At 36.4% G+C, this 19,201-nt stretch overlaps 1 protein-coding gene across 4 annotated transcripts in view; it reads left to right on the top strand.

Moving 5' to 3' along the window:
* Window positions 1–13,136, top strand: part of LOC119721224 (1-phosphatidylinositol 4,5-bisphosphate phosphodiesterase delta-4-like) — a 47,647-nt gene extending 34,511 nt beyond the window's left edge. For all 4 annotated transcript variants that reach the window (XM_038191192.1, XM_038191190.1, XM_038191191.1 and 1 more), the window contains 7 exons: window positions 4,520–4,610; window positions 5,259–5,438; window positions 5,975–6,082; window positions 6,912–6,973; window positions 7,785–7,911; window positions 8,090–8,236; window positions 9,995–13,136. In XM_038191192.1, the coding sequence (XP_038047120.1) occupies window positions 4,520–4,610; window positions 5,259–5,438; window positions 5,975–6,082; window positions 6,912–6,973; window positions 7,785–7,911; window positions 8,090–8,236; window positions 9,995–10,095 (816 nt within the window). In that variant the 3' untranslated portion in view covers window positions 10,096–13,136. The remainder of the gene's footprint in view (window positions 1–4,519; window positions 4,611–5,258; window positions 5,439–5,974; window positions 6,083–6,911; window positions 6,974–7,784; window positions 7,912–8,089; window positions 8,237–9,994) is intronic.
* The last annotated feature ends 6,065 nt before the right edge of the window (window positions 13,137–19,201 follow it).

Here is a 19,201-nt window from a genome sequence, read left to right as displayed (position 1 = left end):
GTAAATTTTATGACACCGAAATTGTTCACAGAGGTTGAATAGCACGCATTAATAAGGTAAAAGTACCAGTAGTTTACTGCATGAATTTGAGGTTTGTCAACAAAGAGGTTTGGCAACACTACACGAGGAAAGTTGGGTAAGCTTCGGAGTGCGCCACGTTTATATGCAGATGACTGTCAGATTCGTATTTCTCCCATGCTGACTATGCTGACACGCATTGAATCCTGTATAGGTGGCGTCTCACTCACTATGGCGGATTGGTAAACTTAGGAATCTTTTGGATCAATCACATAGAGAAACTAATACATGCATTCGTTTCTTCTTGCTTGGATTATTGTAACAGCTTATTTTCTGGTTTATACGATTATCAGAACAAGAAATTGCAACATATTCAGAATGCTGCCGCACGACTGGTTAACAGAAGAAAAACGGATCGTCATGCAGATATGACACCCATACCTCAGGAACAAGATGAGCCTCCGGTTACGGTGCGGGTTGAATTCAAGATCCTTTGTCTTATTTTTAACCAGTTCACGTCGGATGACGTGTATACGCGCAAAGGTTTTGTGGTATGCGGAACGGATGACGGATAAACACACAACAAGCGAGGCCGGAAATATCTGTCTGCGACCCGCTCGCAGCGAGCGAGGGTGGAAATATCAGGGTGTGCTACCCGCAGATGACGGCCTGAACCAGTCTGGCATCGAGGTTCATGAAAAGAAATCTTGTGCCTGGATCCAGTCAATGTCAAAATAATCCCGGCGCGAACTGGTTAAACTTGTCCGCTGTGGTGAGTCTGGGCCTCAGTACCTAACAGAGTTGATGTCAGTTCAGGTGTCCAACATTCACATTCAAAGTTGTGATGGGTTAAGCTTAACCATCCTAAGGTTCGTCCACAGCAAGGCATATGATGATCATGGATTAACCATCTATGCATCTATTTGATGGAACAGACTTAGCTTATTTTAGAAACATTAATGTGGGAATTTTTAAATTGCAGCTTAAGACAGTTCTTTTTTTAAAGGTCTTATTTTTAACTACTACTTTTTAACTAACTTTACTTTTTATGTGGTTTAAGTGTTTTTAGATTTTTATGTAAAATGCTATACTAAAAATAAATTATTAACATTATATTATTGTGTATTATAATGTAATGTAGTTGTTTGGAAGTCAAGGGGGCATTAGCCAAATGTTTGTTATAGTGGCGTTCGTTATAGCGGTGTTCATTGTAGTGGCATTTGTTATAGCGGTGTTCGTTATAGCAGTGATCATTGTAGTGGCATTTGTTTTTGCGGTGTTCTTTATAGTGGACTTCGTTGTTGCGGTGTTCGTTGTAGTGACGTTCATTATAGCGGTGTTCGTTATAGTGGCGTTCGTTATAGCGGCGTTCCTTGCAGTGGCTTTCGTTATGGCGGTGTTCGTTATAGCGGTGTTCATTATAGTGGCGTTCTTATAGCGGTGTTTGTTGTAGTGGCGTTTGTTATAGCGGTGTTCGTCATAGTGGCATTCGTTAAAGCGGTGTTCGTTATAGTGGCGTTCATTATAGCTGCGTTCATTATAGCTGCGTTCCTTATAGCAGTGTTCGTTATAGTGGTGTTCGTTATAGCGGTGTTCATTATAGCGGTGTTTGTGTTAGTGGCATTCGTTATAGCGGTGTTCACTATTGTAGCGTTCGTTATGGCGGTGTTCGTTATAGCGGTGTTCGTTATAGTGGCGTTCGTTATGGCGGTATTCATTGTAATGGCGTTCATTATAGCAGTGTTCGTTGTAGTGGCATTCGTTATAGTGATTGTGCATTATAATAAAATTTATTTTTGTGGGAGCCAGAGGGACTGTTCTTTATACTATAGTCATATGTTCGTTATAGTGGTGTTTGTTACTTTAGCATTCGTTATAGCAGTGTTTGTTATAATGGCGTATGTTATAGCGGTGTTCGTTGTTATGGCTTTTCATTATACTCGGTGTGTCCCATGGTAAAAAAGCGCCCTCTCTTGTTTGCGCATGGAGCCCATACCTGCTTGGTAAGAATAAGCTTCCGTACTGATGACATCACACTTTGTTTACATGTGCGCTTTCATATGGGAACCTGGTGGGGACGAGGAAAACTCCATAGAAAAGCGCACAAGTAAATAAAAAATGACACCCCCAGTACAGTGATTCTGGACCAACCATGACTTCAGATGTTCCTTTGATTGGCACAATTATTTCTGATAAAATAAAGGATTTTTCAAAAGCACCATTGCCCATGTAAATGGAAAGGTACCTTTTGGGACTTGAATTACAGAGCTAATATCAGGAGCTTGCGACACCGTCACGGTTATGATGGAACCGGTAATGAGAGCAAACTTTCATGCTCGAGCAAGTCTCAGTGAAGAAACCTCTGGAAGGACGACGTTTGTGAAGTGTTTGTTTTTTTAAATGTTGGATGAAAAAGTCCGATAACGGAGGGCAAAACCCCAGGACAGAACCTTTCAGGGATTGTAAACCCAACCTGTGTTGGGCTGGGCGTGATTTGATCCATGGTCAGAGTAGTGGGAGGCAAGATAAGCACTACAGCGCCATCCTAGATTCCTACATTTGTCATCCCAGTCGGTGACATTGTCATTATGTTATGTTACAATCAAACCCCCAAGCATTAAGGGAAGTATGTCATACCCCATGATCAAACGTCTTTTGGTTTTGAATGTACATTATGGATACTAATTGAAAAACACCCATGCCGCTGCATTTATGCATATACTGCTTTTTGAGTGGTCAGGCACAACCCGACCACTCTTTGGATCTGTTACGATTAATCTTTCTTTCTTTCTTTCTTTCTTACTTTCTTTCTTTCTTTCTTTTTCCGGACAACACTTCTCCGCGGGTTTTCTCTTAAACGGTATATGGTATGAACTTGTAACTTTCAATATATATCGACCCTCATCCGAAGTGGTGCATGTTACTCTGACGTCATGATTACGTCATCAGGTGTCAAATTACAAGTGATTTTAGGTGGAAAAGTGACCAATTACTTTCACTTATAACTCTTGAACTAAATAATCAATGATGTTTGTATTCTGTAATGAGATAGACCATTAATTACTCAACATTTTTTGTCGCGTACATAAAGTCGCTTGACCTTTACTTCCGGGTCTACCGGAAGGTCAAAGTTAGATGAATTCAAAATGAAGACGTTAGCCTGAAATAAAAACAAAGCAAAATTTCTTCCGAACGGTTTACGGTACAATCACAAAACCTTGTGTGAACTTGTACCATGTTACGAAGATGTTATACATTTTGTTACGTCAGCATGACGTCATCGGGTATCAAATTACAAGCGATTTAAGGGCAAATTTTGACCAAATAGTTTACACTATATCTTTTGAACTAAATAGATTATCGTGTTCGTTTTTTTCGTGAGGTTGTAGACTATGCCGTGAGAAACATTTCTTGTTCCCGGACAAAAAAACGCTTGACCTTCACTTCCGGTGTTACCGGAAGTGCAATAAATACCAAATATAACTCAAAAGCGGGTTCATTTTACTACACTCATATAGATTATGAAAGTGTTTAGTGAGGAATGCCAGACTCAAACGCAGTGTGATGACGTCATCTTTCGAAAGGGCGCCCCCTAGCGACACATAAAACAGTGTTTGCTTTCGTTAATTTGAAAACCATCCGTTCAAATTTTATCAAATCGCCCCTTGATATTCTTTGAATAACCACAGATAACTTAGCAAGGTTTCAAATTCATGACGTCATCAGACCGGAAGTTACTTCTATGAGAATTTGAAAACGACCCGCATTTTAAGTCTATTTTATATCATTCGATCCATGTCGAATATCTTCGTAGCCCAAATAACGATATCCATTACAATGTCCACTTTTTGCATGCTTCCAAATACTGTGACGTGATGAAACTGGAAGTTAGATATTATGAATACATACACTTACATTTTTCATATTTTCATACATTATTTAACTTCCGCACAATGAACATGTATCCACTCCGAACTAAATCAGTATTCACTTTCAGTTTTTGGATAATTACGTCATCAAGCCAGAAATAACTTAAATGTGTACATAGAATGTTTTACTTAATTTTATCAAAAAATAATTGATTGTACTGTAAAGGATTTAATTTTTGATCCTTCGTTCTTACATAAAACTATTCATAACTTAACTCGGCAGTGTTTAATGAACAAAAATGCCTGCCCGACCACTCTGCGTTTGTAACAACAAACGCGAACCTCTAGTTCTTTTTTGTTTTCTTTTTTGTTCTTGTTTTAGTTAAGTTGATTTTTTTTTTTCATTATTTTTTGTGTGCTTAGAAAGCTTTTGCGCAGTAGATGCTGACTGTAATGCCTGCCAAATCGTGCCAATAATTGCCATTGCTATTGAATAATTAACTTTTCATGCAGGAATTTATGTCACTCAATTATGACAAACAACCAATACATTGTTATTTGCAAGATCAAGCTTTACACGATCATACAGTTTTAAATTCAAGACTGATAATTTGTAATTTGTTTTGTAACAGTCTAAGTTGAAACTTGCCAGGGAAATCTCCAACCTGGTCAACGTCTGCAAGAGTGTCCACTTCAAGAGTTTTCAACATTCCAAGGAAAACCGTGAGTCTTTACTTGATTTTGTCTTTCCGATTTTCATAGATGTAATCAGTGTTTGCAAGACTGTCATTCTACAAACTGTTCTCTACTAAAAATGGAAAGAAGGTTGCAACCTGATGCTATTTTTTTCTTCATATATCATCTCAATAAAGGTCAGTCATTGCAAAAATATTGACAAAGACATGAATCTGGGACTGAGAAACATTTTTGTCAGGAAATACTATTTCTTGACTCGGCGTAGACTTTGTACACAACCACTGAAGTGGCGTCTGGATACTACATTATTTCCCCAAAACAACTGAAACTTAGACAAAGCAAAGTGAGGACTCTCCCACTTACGGTAAAATTAAACAAATTAAATTCAAATCAAAGGCTGTTGTCAATAAATATTTTTTTTTTCCATCATAGTTCCCTTATAAATTATTGTACAATAGTTGTTTTTTTTTAAATACACTCCAGAAATGGTTTATCTGAAAATCGTTTTATGCTAAGAGCAGAAACCTCTTGAAAATGAAACATGAAGGAACAGCTCTTTAACCATTGGCTAAAAAATTACATCATTTGAATGAATTTATATAGAAATTGACAAATATAATTTGTATTTGACCACAATGTTGTGTCATTTATGTTCTGACCTTGTTTTGTTTTCAGACAAATGCAATGAGATGGTCTCCCTTGGTGAGAGTAAAGCCTTTGATTTGGCTAAGAACAGCGGTCAGGAGATGGTAGAGCATAACACTCGCTTCCTGACCAGGATCTACCCTGGTGGCCGACGGACAAACTCCTCCAACTACAACCCCATGAAGATGTGGACGATTGGTTCACAGATTGGTAAGTACTGACCAAGCCATATCTTGGTTTTTGTATTTTCAGTTTTCAAACTAACTGTCTCCATGCAAAGCATTATGAATTTAAAGCTATAGTCCATCATTTGCAGCTAACCGAAAAGTAACTGGCGTAATTATTGTTGAAAAACATACTTGGTTGAAAGATAGTAAGGGGACTAAACTCCCTGTGAAATTATTCTTTCTGGCAAGCTGTCATTTTGAAGTAATCAACTAAAGAAGGCCTTTCCAACGGTGCTTCTTAAGACACACCATAGGAAATTTAAATTAGTAGTTCGTTTTTGTTGTTCGGCGAAGCGCGCAAGCATTGGCACGACGCACACGCACGCGCGATTGCTATAATTCGTCAGATCAGTGTGCGACATCGCCATGTGGGAATGATTTCTCAAACTAAGAGAATGGTTCTGAAAAGAACCAGAGGTATAAACTCAACGTTCCGGTCAGTCTGCTCTGACCGTCGTCATTGTGAAATTCTCAAATCATCACATCTGTTATCTATTTGAACCACTTGTCTCTGTACAGTTGCTCTGAACTTCCAGACACCATGTGACGAGATGGATCTGAACCTTGGCAAGTTCCAGCAGAACGGCAACAGTGGCTACATTCTCAAGCCAGTCTTTCTTCGCAAAGGTAACTAAAACAAAAAGGGTTTGCTCTGCACCTCGCTTTTGTCAATCGTGATTGTTTTACTTTCAAAGTTAAGAAATAAACAAAAAGCTGCTTAAAACTAGTAATCAACCGGATGACAAATAATTTAAAAGTAAGAGGGAATGGGTGTCTTAAAGGGGCACTAGGTCCTGAAATCCCCGAAAATGTTATGTTTTGGATTGTTTACTTAGCCTATTTCAAACATCTGGTTGAAAGGAAACCAACCTAACGTCTTACCGTTCCCGAGAAAAGACGGAAAAAAACCGCTTGTTTACATCGGACATGACGGAGTACGAATACGTTTTTCGTGTCGTTCTCATGTACGCTATACATGTTGTGTGTCTCGGGAACAGCGCGCGGTGACCAATCACCAATGCAAAAAATTTTGGTTTCTTCAATGTCCGGAAAAGGCGAACACTTTACGCGTACGAATGATATAACTAGCATCCAAACAGCTCGAATTTATGGGGTCGCAAAAGTGGACCCCGAAATTCGTTCTCGCACACGTAATACAGGAATAACACAAAAATGCCCAGTTTTGAAAGGATAGTTGTGTGGATATTATATCCTACTTTTAAAATTTATTTCCGATTATCATCACCTCGTTCAAAGCGCATTTTGTAGCCCAATTGGGCTGTTCCAGGACCTAGTGTCCCTTTAATCATTGCAGAAGTTTTCTGAAAGCAAAATGTTGTCAATCTGCCTACATTTTGTATACTATAATGAACGACACAGTGTTCTCAAATGATCCAACGCTGACATTCACGTATTTCATGTTTTGATGTGGTATTATTATTATTATTGTCCCCAGCCAACATGCAGTTCAACCCTGACAGCCCTGGAGACCAGTACACCCAGAAACTCACTCTCAGGGTAAGACAGACATGTGACTACCAAGAAATGAGCATAAATTCAGAAATTGCCATTTTGCAGTACAGTGGGGCAAAGCACAAATTTGAAGGGCTTGTCAATTTTTTGTTTCAGGTGAACCTCAACTTGTGTGTCCTGTTTTACCTTGCCCCACTAGTTTTTGTTCTATCCGACATCTTTAAAACTTATTTTCCTCCTGTTTTATTAGTTGACTGTTCATTCACTATAACACAACAACTAGATTTTTTAATGCCGTTGTTTTAAAAACTACTTTTACAACTTGACTGTAGTTGGTTGACTGCTCAACCTGCACTTGTTGTATACTGTTAGGTGATAGCAACTTTAGCAGTGCTGTAAACCTGCATGTTGGGCCAAGTTCGCGCAAGGACTATAGTTGACCAATGGTTAACCATAGTCCGACTAACGCTTGCCCGAACTCTGTCTAGTCGACGATGGTTGACTATTTCGAAACAACCTACTGGGGCTGGTTGCATCGCTGGTAACCAATAGCCGCGCGCATTCATAACATACAGCAGTGAACAAGGATCCAGAAGTTTTGCGATGACATTTTGACCAGCGTTTGACTAGAGATGTTCGCATGTTGCTATCAGTGCGCAGGCGTGAGGTACATCACAAATCAAGCACTAGTCGACTAATGGTCCTTGCCTGAACTTGCCCCTGGCTGTCCTCAAATGTCTCCATAGGTGCATGTGTACAATTACAAGCTGAATAGCCATGTAACTTGGGACATGGCATTATTCTGTTCCCTGCTTATCCAAGAAAACCACTTGTAACTGTTTTCATTTGCTCGCAGGTCATCAGCGGTCAGCAACTGCCCAAGCCATCCGGATCCAAGGAAATCATTGACCCCTATGTCAAGGTCTTCGTCCTGGATGTCAATGCCGAGTACGACGAAAAGACAGAAGTAGTGGAAAACAATGGTTGGTCAATGAAAGCACACGCAATATTGTTCACTCATTACAGTCCTCAGATAAAACTTGCAGATTTGAAAAATGGAATAAAACGTCAAAGGTCATGCAGCTGCTAAACAGAAAATTGGGGAGGGGATCGCAAAAAATAAGGAAATGAGGACTGAGATACTTTTGTTGTTACTTACAGGGTTCAACCCAGAGTGGAACCACATCATGGAGTTTGAGATCAAATCCCCAGAGCTTGCCATGCTGCGATTTGTCGTCTACGATCACGACCGACTGAAGGATGATTTCATTGCTCAGTACACCATTCCCATCGCCAGCATCCAACTAGGTAAGAACAGGCTGGAAATGATCTCTACAAGATGGTTACATGGTGGATGATGGTGTAGGCGAGGTTCCTGTGACGGATCAGAAGTACATCACATGTCTAGTCACAAGTAAATCACGGGTTAATTCACATGTCCAGTCACAACACAGGATGAACAACAATGAAGGAATGCCTAGTCACAGTTCATTTGAATAGTTTGTGAGTTGACATGGGGCTGATTGACTTGTAATGGACTTGTGATGACTTGTGATGACTTTTAATGGACTTGTGATGACTTTTAATGGACTTGTGATGACTTGTGGTCACTTGTGATGACTTGTGATGATTTATGATGACTTGTGATGATTTATGTTGACTTGTGATGACTTGTGATGACTTGCGATGACTTGTGATGACTTGTGATGTCTTGTGATGACTTGTGATTGTCTTGTGATGACTTGTGATGTCTTGTGATGACTTGTGATGACTTGCAATCACCCGTGAAGACTTGTGATGACCAATGATGACTTGTGATAACTTGTGACTTGATAGAAAGCACTACCTGACCACTCCCAAGTGCTCCAGGACTGTAATGTGCATTTACATTCATTACTTTTTATCTTAACTTACACAAATTTATACCATTTTCGTGTTGGTGCAAGGCTGCATGCTGTATGACAAAATTGGTATTCAGTTGTCTATTATACATTCCCCATTGATACAGTTGATTACTGACTTACACTAGGAGGCCATACAAACAGAAATGTTTAAATGATACCAGTAATCGTTTTGAAACTCCACTGAAAGTCAGGTCATTGTATAAATTTGCAGTCCCCTTTTTTTCCTGTCCCTGTAACATCTGACATCATTCTGGATGCACTCCTTAATGCAGTTGTCCTCCAAGAGTGATTACAAATAGCAAACCTACCCAATAAATATACAATTATTTGAAGTCATTCTTACTGACACTCGAACGGCAAATAAAGTACCAATGTAACAGGGAACAGGAGAAATGTCACACTTTGTACCCTAAACTTATAGAATGACGCATTGCTGAAATATTCCTGACGCAATGGCCGTTGGGCTTTTCAAATCCCTCTTTTTTGGCAGAGCACTCCTTTTGAGAAACCAACCATGAAATTCACAATAATGTGCTAGTTTCTGTTGACTTTTAAAAAAAAATCTATATCTCAGTTAAAGGGAATATACAACATTTGCAAACATCGAAAAACAAAACTAACACATTTTTACGAAAAACCTTACTAGGATGTTGATAAATGACAGTCTAAAGCATCCTGTAAAATTATGGCACCTGGTGTGAAGTCATTTTCAAGAAAAGTGGTATTTTGCATAAATTTCCAACGGTGGTCGGCCGACTACCGTTGGAAAAACCTAACTATTTCTCAACTACTGCTCCAAATTTACTATTTTTTCAGTCCAAATTTTCCTTGCTTGTTGGTTACATGTTCATGAACGGGTGCAGGCCAGCTAAACTGGTTCCCTTACCTTACAATTTTCCGGCATCTATAAATTGATCCATTTTATCCTTAGTGGAGTCAGGGAACCAGACTATTTGAACATTTTTGTTTTTCTTGGTTTTTCCAGCATTTTTTAACACAAAATTTCAAACATGTCAGTGTAACAATATTTGATCTATTATACTAACCCCTCAAATAGTTCATTTCTGAAAATTACAGCAAAAGCCAATGATGTACATTCCCTTTAACCTCAGTGCTTTAACTTTGCACCTTTGATTTGACACATTTCTTCTTGTTCTTTCAGGGTATCACCATGTCCCTCTGCTGTCCATGGAAGGTGACGATCTGGATCCAGCCACGCTCTTTGTCCACACTCTCATGTCATCTCCTCAGACTAACCGTTAATTGTAAAACTAACCCTGGTTAGTTGGAAACCGGTTAGTGGTAGATACTGGTGTTTGGTTGAATCTGGTTAGTGGAAACTAGGTTTACTGGCTTGAACTGTTGAAGGTTTTTAAGTATGTCCGCAGGCAATTCTTGAGACTTGCCAGGACTGGCAGTCAGTGTGTTTTTTAACGTTTTTAACCACTTATAAAAAGTAACTTCCAACAGGTTTACATAATATAACCAGGGTTAAAATGTGAAGGTTTAGTTAAGCTTAGTGGACTGGTATAGTTGTATGTCCTCTTGATATGATTTTGTGAAACTTTTTTATGTTTTTTACAAAACATCTTTAAAAGACCATTCCCCATATAAAATAAGAAGAACGACAGATGGGTTTTTAGTGGAAACTGATTTGTTAAATTTTGGGGGTATATTTGTAGTGACCAAACATAAAACGTGTAGCAAGAGGTTTTTACAGGTAGGACATAAACAATTTAAGAAAGAAAACAGCTGAATAACTGCCGATGACATTTTAAACAATTTGACTTATTTGTAAACTTTTTCTACCCTTTTTAAGAACAAAATTCAGGTCATTGGAAAATTATTTTTTTAACCAATCAGCATCGAGTGATTGCACATTCCTTAAGTTTTTTTTTATCATAAAAGAAATGGGTATTCTTGTACAACATTGGTTTTTGACAGTGAGTGTAAAATTCTATATATGGTTGTGAGTAAATGTGGTCTGGTGACACGAAAGTAGAACTGTAATGGGCAAATAATGATAAAGCTAAAAACCTGCTTTACGCATTTTCATTGTCATTTCTTGCAGTTTGGGAACTAGACATTGTTAGGGACGGCAATTTCAGTCTAAATATATCTAAATTAGCTTCACTTCTGTCTGTGACTCAATACTGTATTTTATAACTTACCTCGGTATTTAACTTTAAAAACCCAACATTTTGCAAGTTTTGAAGACTTTATAAACTTTTCTAATTCTACTACAACTCCTAAGTCTTGTCCGTTGCTGAAATTTCCTCTTTTTCAATATGCAGTTGAGCTTGGGTCTAGATTTTGGAGACAAAAAGACGGTCTGTCGAATGCTTTTTTTGTGACAAACTTCTACAGTTTTTACTCAATGGAGAATGTACATGATAGCCTTAAACATTGCATTAGCCATGCAATGTTACATGATGTTAACTATACCTTACATGGTATACTACACATTTTTTTGGGGGGGGGGTACAACTAACTGACTGCACGTATCTTTTTCCGCAATATGTTTTTAAAAATCATTTTATTTTTCAAGTGATGGAGCTTCTTATCTGCTCTATTTTGAAAGAATCAAATTCGATTTTGTATTCAAGACTTGATTTCCGATGGGGCAAACAAAGAAAACTAAATAAGATTTTATTATTTTGCCAAATTACAATTCGTGAAATGTGGTAAAATGAAGTGATAAATTTTTACGACAAAAAAAAAACAAGAAAGAGGAGATATACAAAGTATTTTTTTTACGCTAGAGTTTTTAATATTGTACGTGTACTTATATTAGGTGAGACACATTATTAGTAGTTTAGGAAAGATAGAATAGAATTAGTAAAATATTACAATTTTGAATATGGTGCAAACATAAATTCAATGTAAAATGCTCCTGCTGAAATTCTTTGCTTTAATCACAATCAGACAATCGTTTGATATTTTGCATAAAAAAAAGGTTGTATGTTAGTTTTGAATGGATATTTTTTTACGTTATCACGTGTATTAACAGAGGTTACTTGCTCATGCTAAATATTCTTATTTTTACTCAAAATAATGTTTTTGTTCATGGCGATATGGCTCTTGTGGAAAATGGGTAGTTGTTTATATGGTGTTTGAGTGGTGGTTTGGAGGAGGCAACATGGATGTGTCAACTTTTATTGTTTTAAGGGTTCTTTTTGTAATATTCAGTGCCAAACATCAATATAGGTTTTTAACAATATTTTTTCATACCTGATCAAATAATGGTTGAAATTTCAGTCTATAATATTTGCATGAGCTCTTTTTAACTTTTTAGGGTATTAACGTTTGTATGTAATATATTAGCAATATATGGAATTAAATGAGAACAAAATGAATTGGAATGTCGCACAACTCGTATGAAATTCGGAAGACATTTAACTGGAATCATGTTTCAAGAATACATTAGTGTCATAAAGTGGTAAGAGCAATATTTGTATCTGAATTACAGAATTTTACATTCTTGTATTTATGTACGAACAAATAAGATATATATTCATTCCAATAACAAGTGGGCCATTTCATGACAAATGCAATCATTTACATACTCAATAAAAACTTTTAGCTGTCGTAGTTATAAAATTCATTATTCTTGGTGATACAAATTCGACAAAGTTACAATTTTAGCTGAATCGGAACCGCTTTTCATTTTCAATAATCATTTCTCAGATTTGACATGAAATGGCCCAATTTTAATTCTGCAACTTCTATTATTATTCTGTGCTTACAGCGCTAGCAAAGACATTTTCTGCGCTAACCATGTAAGCACAGAATCCTTAGTTATGGGTGTACAAATGCATGTACTGCAAAATCAACTGTAAGCGCATAATGTTCAGTTACAGGCAGCAGAAATGTTGTCGCTTGCTGTAAGCAAAGTCATAACATTGGGCCGTCATTCCAATTTGATAAAACCGCTTAGCAAGAAATGTCATTCAGTAAATTGTTGTGCTAAGCTAAAATTAGCTGGAAACCAGCCGAAAGCAATTAACATTGCATGACGCTTAGCTGGTAACCCTTTTCTGCTTATGCTTTCCATGCTTCGCTGTTTCATGAAATTGGGCTCTGGTTATAGTATTGGCAACGGGCATTGATACAAATTATGTACTTCCTTCAGTATTGTGTCAAACGGTTTGTGCCTTCATCTCATTCTAGCCTTTAAATTGACTTCCAAATGGACGTTTACGTTGGAGACTTGTGGAACTTAACTTTGCATGAGAAAATATTTAAAGGTATATATGTTTGAAATCACAATAAAAGAAAAAGGTGTTGTCCTATATATATCAGAACATTGGTCGTCTTACTCTCAAATTGTCAAAAAGAAGGCGTGCGTTTGTTCAAACATTTTTAAAATTTGATAAAGGGTTCCTCTTCTATTGTTTAATTATCAAATCTGTTATTTGACAAATTGTGGTTTTCTCCCTCACTTTTCTAGGGGGACTTGCCCTTTAAAATTAATTTTCAAATGTTATACTGCTTACATTTCTATTTTTGCTTTCAAATTTCAAAATTTTATTGGACAAAATTAGCAGCATCTCCAATTTTGTCATCTTCAAAACTCGAGAATGTGTTTCTTAACAAAATGTGGAAAATTTAGTAATGATACCCCTTGTATTTGTTTGCTAAACAATGGTAGTAAAAAAAAATTCTAAATTTTTTTTAGCTAAATGAATTTGCAAATGGCAGATATTTTTTGATAAACTCACACAGGAGCATGATCCCTGATCGTTTTTTTTTACCGCAGTTTTCATCAAAACATTTTTCCCTCAACAAATTCCTTAAACTTCAAAAGAAAATCGAGAAAGGTTTTGAAGAATCAGGGAAACACAGAAACAAAGCTAAGACACCATCAGAAAACAAACAATATGTGGTAACAATTATTTAGACTTTATTGTAAACAAGGTTGGTAGGCATTATAAAGGGTAAATCTTTATTTACATTATGTATTTTTTTGTCATTGAAATATTTGCACGAATACACCAGAGTAAGTGGTCACCGTAAAATGCTATTTTTGACAAAAGTGAGAAATAGAGAAAGGTACATTAGATTGATGTACATTGAGAACATTGCATTGTTTATAACATATAGAAAGTACTGAATATTTCTATTATGTTAATTAGATACTTTTTTCATTTCCAGTAATTGTAGCGTACATGCATATAAGATTGAAAAAGGTGAACAAATGCTACTTTTCCCTCTCGAATAGTTGACAAGATGAGAAAAAGGTAATTTTTTTCGAAGAAGATAGTACATCAAGGTAATATAGCGGAGAAAAGTGTGAAAAAGACATAGAAAGGTTTTTCTCAACTACAGCAAGATTAGAATGGATACTTTCACATACAGAGGGAGTCTGATTGCTTACTAGAGACAAAACAAAATATGTTTAGAGTTGCTTCGAAATTTGACTAGCGAATCTTCACAAAATTATGCAGCAGAACGGCGTAGTTATCACAACAGTACCTTGTAGAAAGTCAAATCAGGGGGAAAAATAGGGGGAAGAAACACAATATTTTACACATATTTCTACATTTGAACGACTATTAGCGGAATGTTGTATTTTGCTTTTTGTGCTACCATACTTGAGTTAATACTGGAATCCAACACAAACTACTATTCAATAAGTGAAATAAACCCTATCAAAACACTGATTTAGTTTAAATAAAATAATAGTGCTCCACATCGGTTGAAGTTAAGATTTCACCATCTATCAATCCAAATCAGGATTTTATGTCCAAAAATTCAATATCCTAAATACCACTATCAATTGACATAACACAACTGGTTGAGAGGTGAACAGAGGCATGTTTACAATGGTAACATTTTAAACATTCTTTGAAAATTGTGAACATTTCTAAATATTCTTGTCAACACACAAAAAATGGACACCTTTGTTATTTCAATGCCCAATATGATTTTTTTTTCATCAGTTTTCGTTTCCAAATGCTAAGTAACTAAAAATACGCTCAAAATTTCTAAGTGCAGAAAAATACAAATTAACCAAAACAAAATTAAACTTCTACATCTTATTATTATTTTTTTTTAGAGTTAGAAATCCAATACCAAGATAGTAAGCTATAGACCTTTCTTTCATTTGTAAATATTGAGCGCCATTTTGTATGGGCTGCCAAAAGGACATAAATTTAAGCAGTGGTTGGCAACAGATTTTGCCAAAAATTGCATATTAACAACCTCATAATGTAAGAAAGAGGCTTTTTATTAAATCTTTGGTAACGTTTGTTTGTTATTTTGTATCTCCAGCAATTCAATGATATGTTTGGAAAGATCGCTAACATTCCTGTTTTTTTGCAACGTTGACCTTCCATACTTTGCCAACCCATGGTTGGCAAAAAGTGCCAACCACAAAAAGGTCTACAGCAGATCGTTGTCATGTCTGTCTAGTACCCTTTCAATGCAAATATAAAATGAGAATCTCAAAAAAATGGTGCCATACTTTTCAAGACAGTAGCCTCTACTTGAGCCTCAGAAGTTGTGAACTAAAAAAAAAACCCGGCCAACAAACAAGATAGCCATGACACTTACTGGCTAGGCCTACGGCAAACTGCAAAATACAGCATGATTATGGGAAATGTAAGTGAAACTGAGTGAAAAAGGCGCTGAAAATGGCCTATTACTCCCTGTAGCACCCAAAACCGACTGAGTACTCTAAAGTGTAACAGGTTTATCATGAATAAACACAATGTAATTCAATGTAGTACAGTTCAGTTGGTAAATGGTTAAACAAAACAATTGCATACACCGATCGAGTGACTTTTGACCTGCCTTGAAATTCAATTTCTTTATACAAATGAAGAAATTGGAAATCAAATCTAGCTACTGAGTCCTAGCATTCCCATAACGGCTGCTGTTTTCCTACAAGTTTTGCAATGACAACAAAATGTGCAATTTGTCAGCTATGTGCAATTGCTTTGCTAGGTTCAGAATATACATGCTATCAAATAACCAGTTATATGGATGTGGTTTTTAGATGCAGCAGTACGTACTTTGTTACAAGTTGAAAACACATTATTACTCTGATCGTGACATTTAATAAGAGATTTCTCTATATTGCTGAAGAGTTGAAAAAGTGAAATTGTGCTCGTCTGACAAGAACAATGTCAGGATTTTACACTATTGGCTTGAAAAATTTAGGAATTATGTACAATTTTGTTTAATATACTATGAACAACTGCAAAAATGGTCAATGCTAATGACTTGGCTAGTACTATGGTTCTTGGCAAAAGGCAGGCTTGGGGTACATGAGGAAGGAGTATACTGCATAGATTCACAATATGTACATAAATACAACTTGTTGTGTTACACTGATTATCAGCGGTGTGCATTTACGGGTAGCACGGGAACTGGTACCCGTACACCGGTAACCGGGTACCTGTAAAAGAAACCCCACCCCAAAATTCAAATCCAGGAAGTCGTCTGGGCTTCATAGGTATACATTGCAAACTTCAACTTTCGCAAACGTTATTTGTTGCACATTATAAAATACACACAAACGTGAAATCTGATTTGATTTTCAATGTAGCCTGGTTTTCATTTTGAAAATTCCCACAAATGACTCCAAAAGCTTTCCTTTTCATTGTCCGAGAAGTAATAAATAATTTGTAAAGTTGGTTACCAGAACCCGATCCCATAATCTGGAACCAGTTCCTGACATCAACAGTCGGGTACTCGGTTTGAATGCACACCCCTGACACTGATTGGCACAATGACACAGTGATTCACAAATCGTGTCCAAAATGAGGATTGTTGGCTATGAAAACACTTGTAAGAACCCAAAATTCAGCATCAATTGAAAGTTATAAAGGACTTTCATGCACACCCGGATGTAAACATCAGGTTCAAAAACTGGGTATCAATTTTTTATAGTCAGAATTTTGAACCTCTATTGGACCCTCTCTTTTTAAAAAAATTATTTGTTTTTCTACTTTTAGCTCCATGCATAATTGCTGACCACCGACTTTGCCAGTGAGTTTTAAATTTAAAAACCCCACAAAAACAAAATTTTTGATGTACCGAACACAACTTTAGACCCAGGAACCTTTGCATTAAAGATATAGTCCATCATTTGTAGTTTGTGCATTTTGTTCGTTTGAAGCAACAAAAGTGTTCAAAATCTAATAAAGGATACTGAACAACTAACCTGATGAAGTTTCAGCTCAGCTTCAGCTGTATATTCTGAGAAAAACAGCATTCTAAGATCTCAATTTAAAAATCAAAAGTTGCTGAATCGTGTTTTGAATTGTTTTGAATTGCAGCTATACGCGATGTCGCGCACTGATCCGACGAATTATAGCAACCGCGCGCGCCTGTGCATCGTGCCAATGCTTGCGCGCACTGCGCTGAATAACAAAACGAACTACTAATTGAAATTTTCCTACGGTGTGTCTTAAGATGCACCGTTGGAAAGGCCTTCTTTCGTTGATTACTTCAAAATGATAGCTTGCCAGAAAGATTAATTTCACAGGGAGTTTAGTCCACTTACTATCTTTCAACCAAGTATGTTTTTCAATAATAATACGCCAGTTACTTTTTCGGATGGCTGCAAATGATGGACTATAGCTTTAAATAAATATTTGCCATAACTTTATCCATTCTTAAAATGTTAATCTGCGTGGTGCAATTTTCCATTCCTACATATAGATGAATACAAGATCAAATGACTAGTTGGCATACAGAAACAAGTGTTATTTTTTCCATCAAATTTCCCCTTTTCCAGTTTGGGTTACCGGGTACTAGTGCATGAAGTCTAGAGCCCAAATTTGTTTAATAATTAGTGTACCAAAAATTATTTTTAATGTGTACATTAACCTATTCCGAGTATACAGGAATATACATTATATTAGCAAGAAATGAAACTTAAGTACCCAAAAAGAAAATGCTGTTTTTCCAGGTGCTGACGATAGAGCCTTTGCATTGCAGCCATGTTGGAGGAGTGCGTTTATTCCGCAGAGACACGCACGAGTAAACCTCTTGTGCATCTATTGTTACTGAATGAAAATTAAACAAATCCAAATATGGCCGCTGTATGCAAATTAAGCGTGTATACACAAGTTACTGAAAGAAGTACAGCATTTAGGTTGGAAGTCATCCAAATCCTTCAAAACAACATTCTGTTTGAATGATCATGTCAGGCATGCATTCAATTCTTTTGAATAAAGAAAAAAAAAAGAAGAGTTTTTGTGATTCATCTTCCAAATTCATCCCTAATAAATAAGTAGTCATGTGTGTGTAACCTGGCTTAACTGATTACATTTTCACATTGGCACCACAAACGTCTGCATTGACCCACGCAAGATGGATTCAAATTGGCCAGACTATTTACAAGATGTCGGATTTACAAAAGAGAACAGAACGAGAACAGAACTGACCTATTTACAATAATACCCTGCTAATGTTTTTTTTGTTTTTAAATATTGGGGCGATTTAGATTATAAAATGCAAAGATACAGAATGAGTTATTTAAATCGTCGATTCAGAAGTCTGTACATGTTGTATTTACAATTAACATAAATTAAGTACGCATTTAAACCAGATCTTTATTGTTTTTGTTTATCAGACAAGTCGAGGTATAACATAAAAAGTTACATATCTAATGAATGAAAAAGTTGCTCCTAAAGTTATATACATGATGCCCTCTAAAAAGTAAAAAGAAACACGCTACTAAAAAAAAAAGTACTTGTACACAACACTAATTGTTAGAACTCACAAAACTCTGTTTTTACATTTCAAATTATCAAATTATATTTACGTTAAAATTATCTTTATTTGGATGGTAGTTACCACTTATATCAAGATATTGCAATTTGGAGTTATATTCGTAAATATTTTACAAGAGATAGGTTACAATACTTTGGTAATGTTTGATGATTGAGGAGGATTTGAAGATTTTTTCACTCCAAAACTGTCAAAAAGCTGCTTTAGTGTCAGTTCTTATGCAATCTTAGCACATCTACTCGCCTTTTCATAAGCGTGGACTTATTAGTCTTTTAAGAATATTGAGAGGAGTGGGTCATCTAGTCAGGAAATGGGCTTCACGACTGAAGATTATAGCAGACGAGAATCAAAAAGATCCAAGAAATCTACCACATTGCGAGAAATTCGGAGTGGACAAGAATTCGGAATCGATTATAATGACCTATCCTAACAGTTTGGTAGTAACTACGCTACATAAATCAGTCAAGGTTACAATCATAATTAATGGTACTAACATTAAATAGTTCACACAAAAATGGCAAACTTTCATACAATATTTATGTCTGCTGCAATATTTAATTTTAAGGTAAAATAGCTCTGTCTTTACTGACAAAGATAACGTACTTGGGACCCTTGATTTTATCGG

The sequence above is a fragment of the Patiria miniata genome, unplaced genomic scaffold, assembly GCF_015706575.1.
Source record: "Patiria miniata isolate m_02_andy unplaced genomic scaffold, ASM1570657v1 HiC_scaffold_13, whole genome shotgun sequence".
In the NCBI taxonomy this organism is placed as follows: Eukaryota; Metazoa; Echinodermata; class Asteroidea; order Valvatida; family Asterinidae; genus Patiria; species Patiria miniata.
Note: the sequence above shows the minus strand (reverse complement) of the source record. Positions and strands in the feature narration are given on the sequence as shown.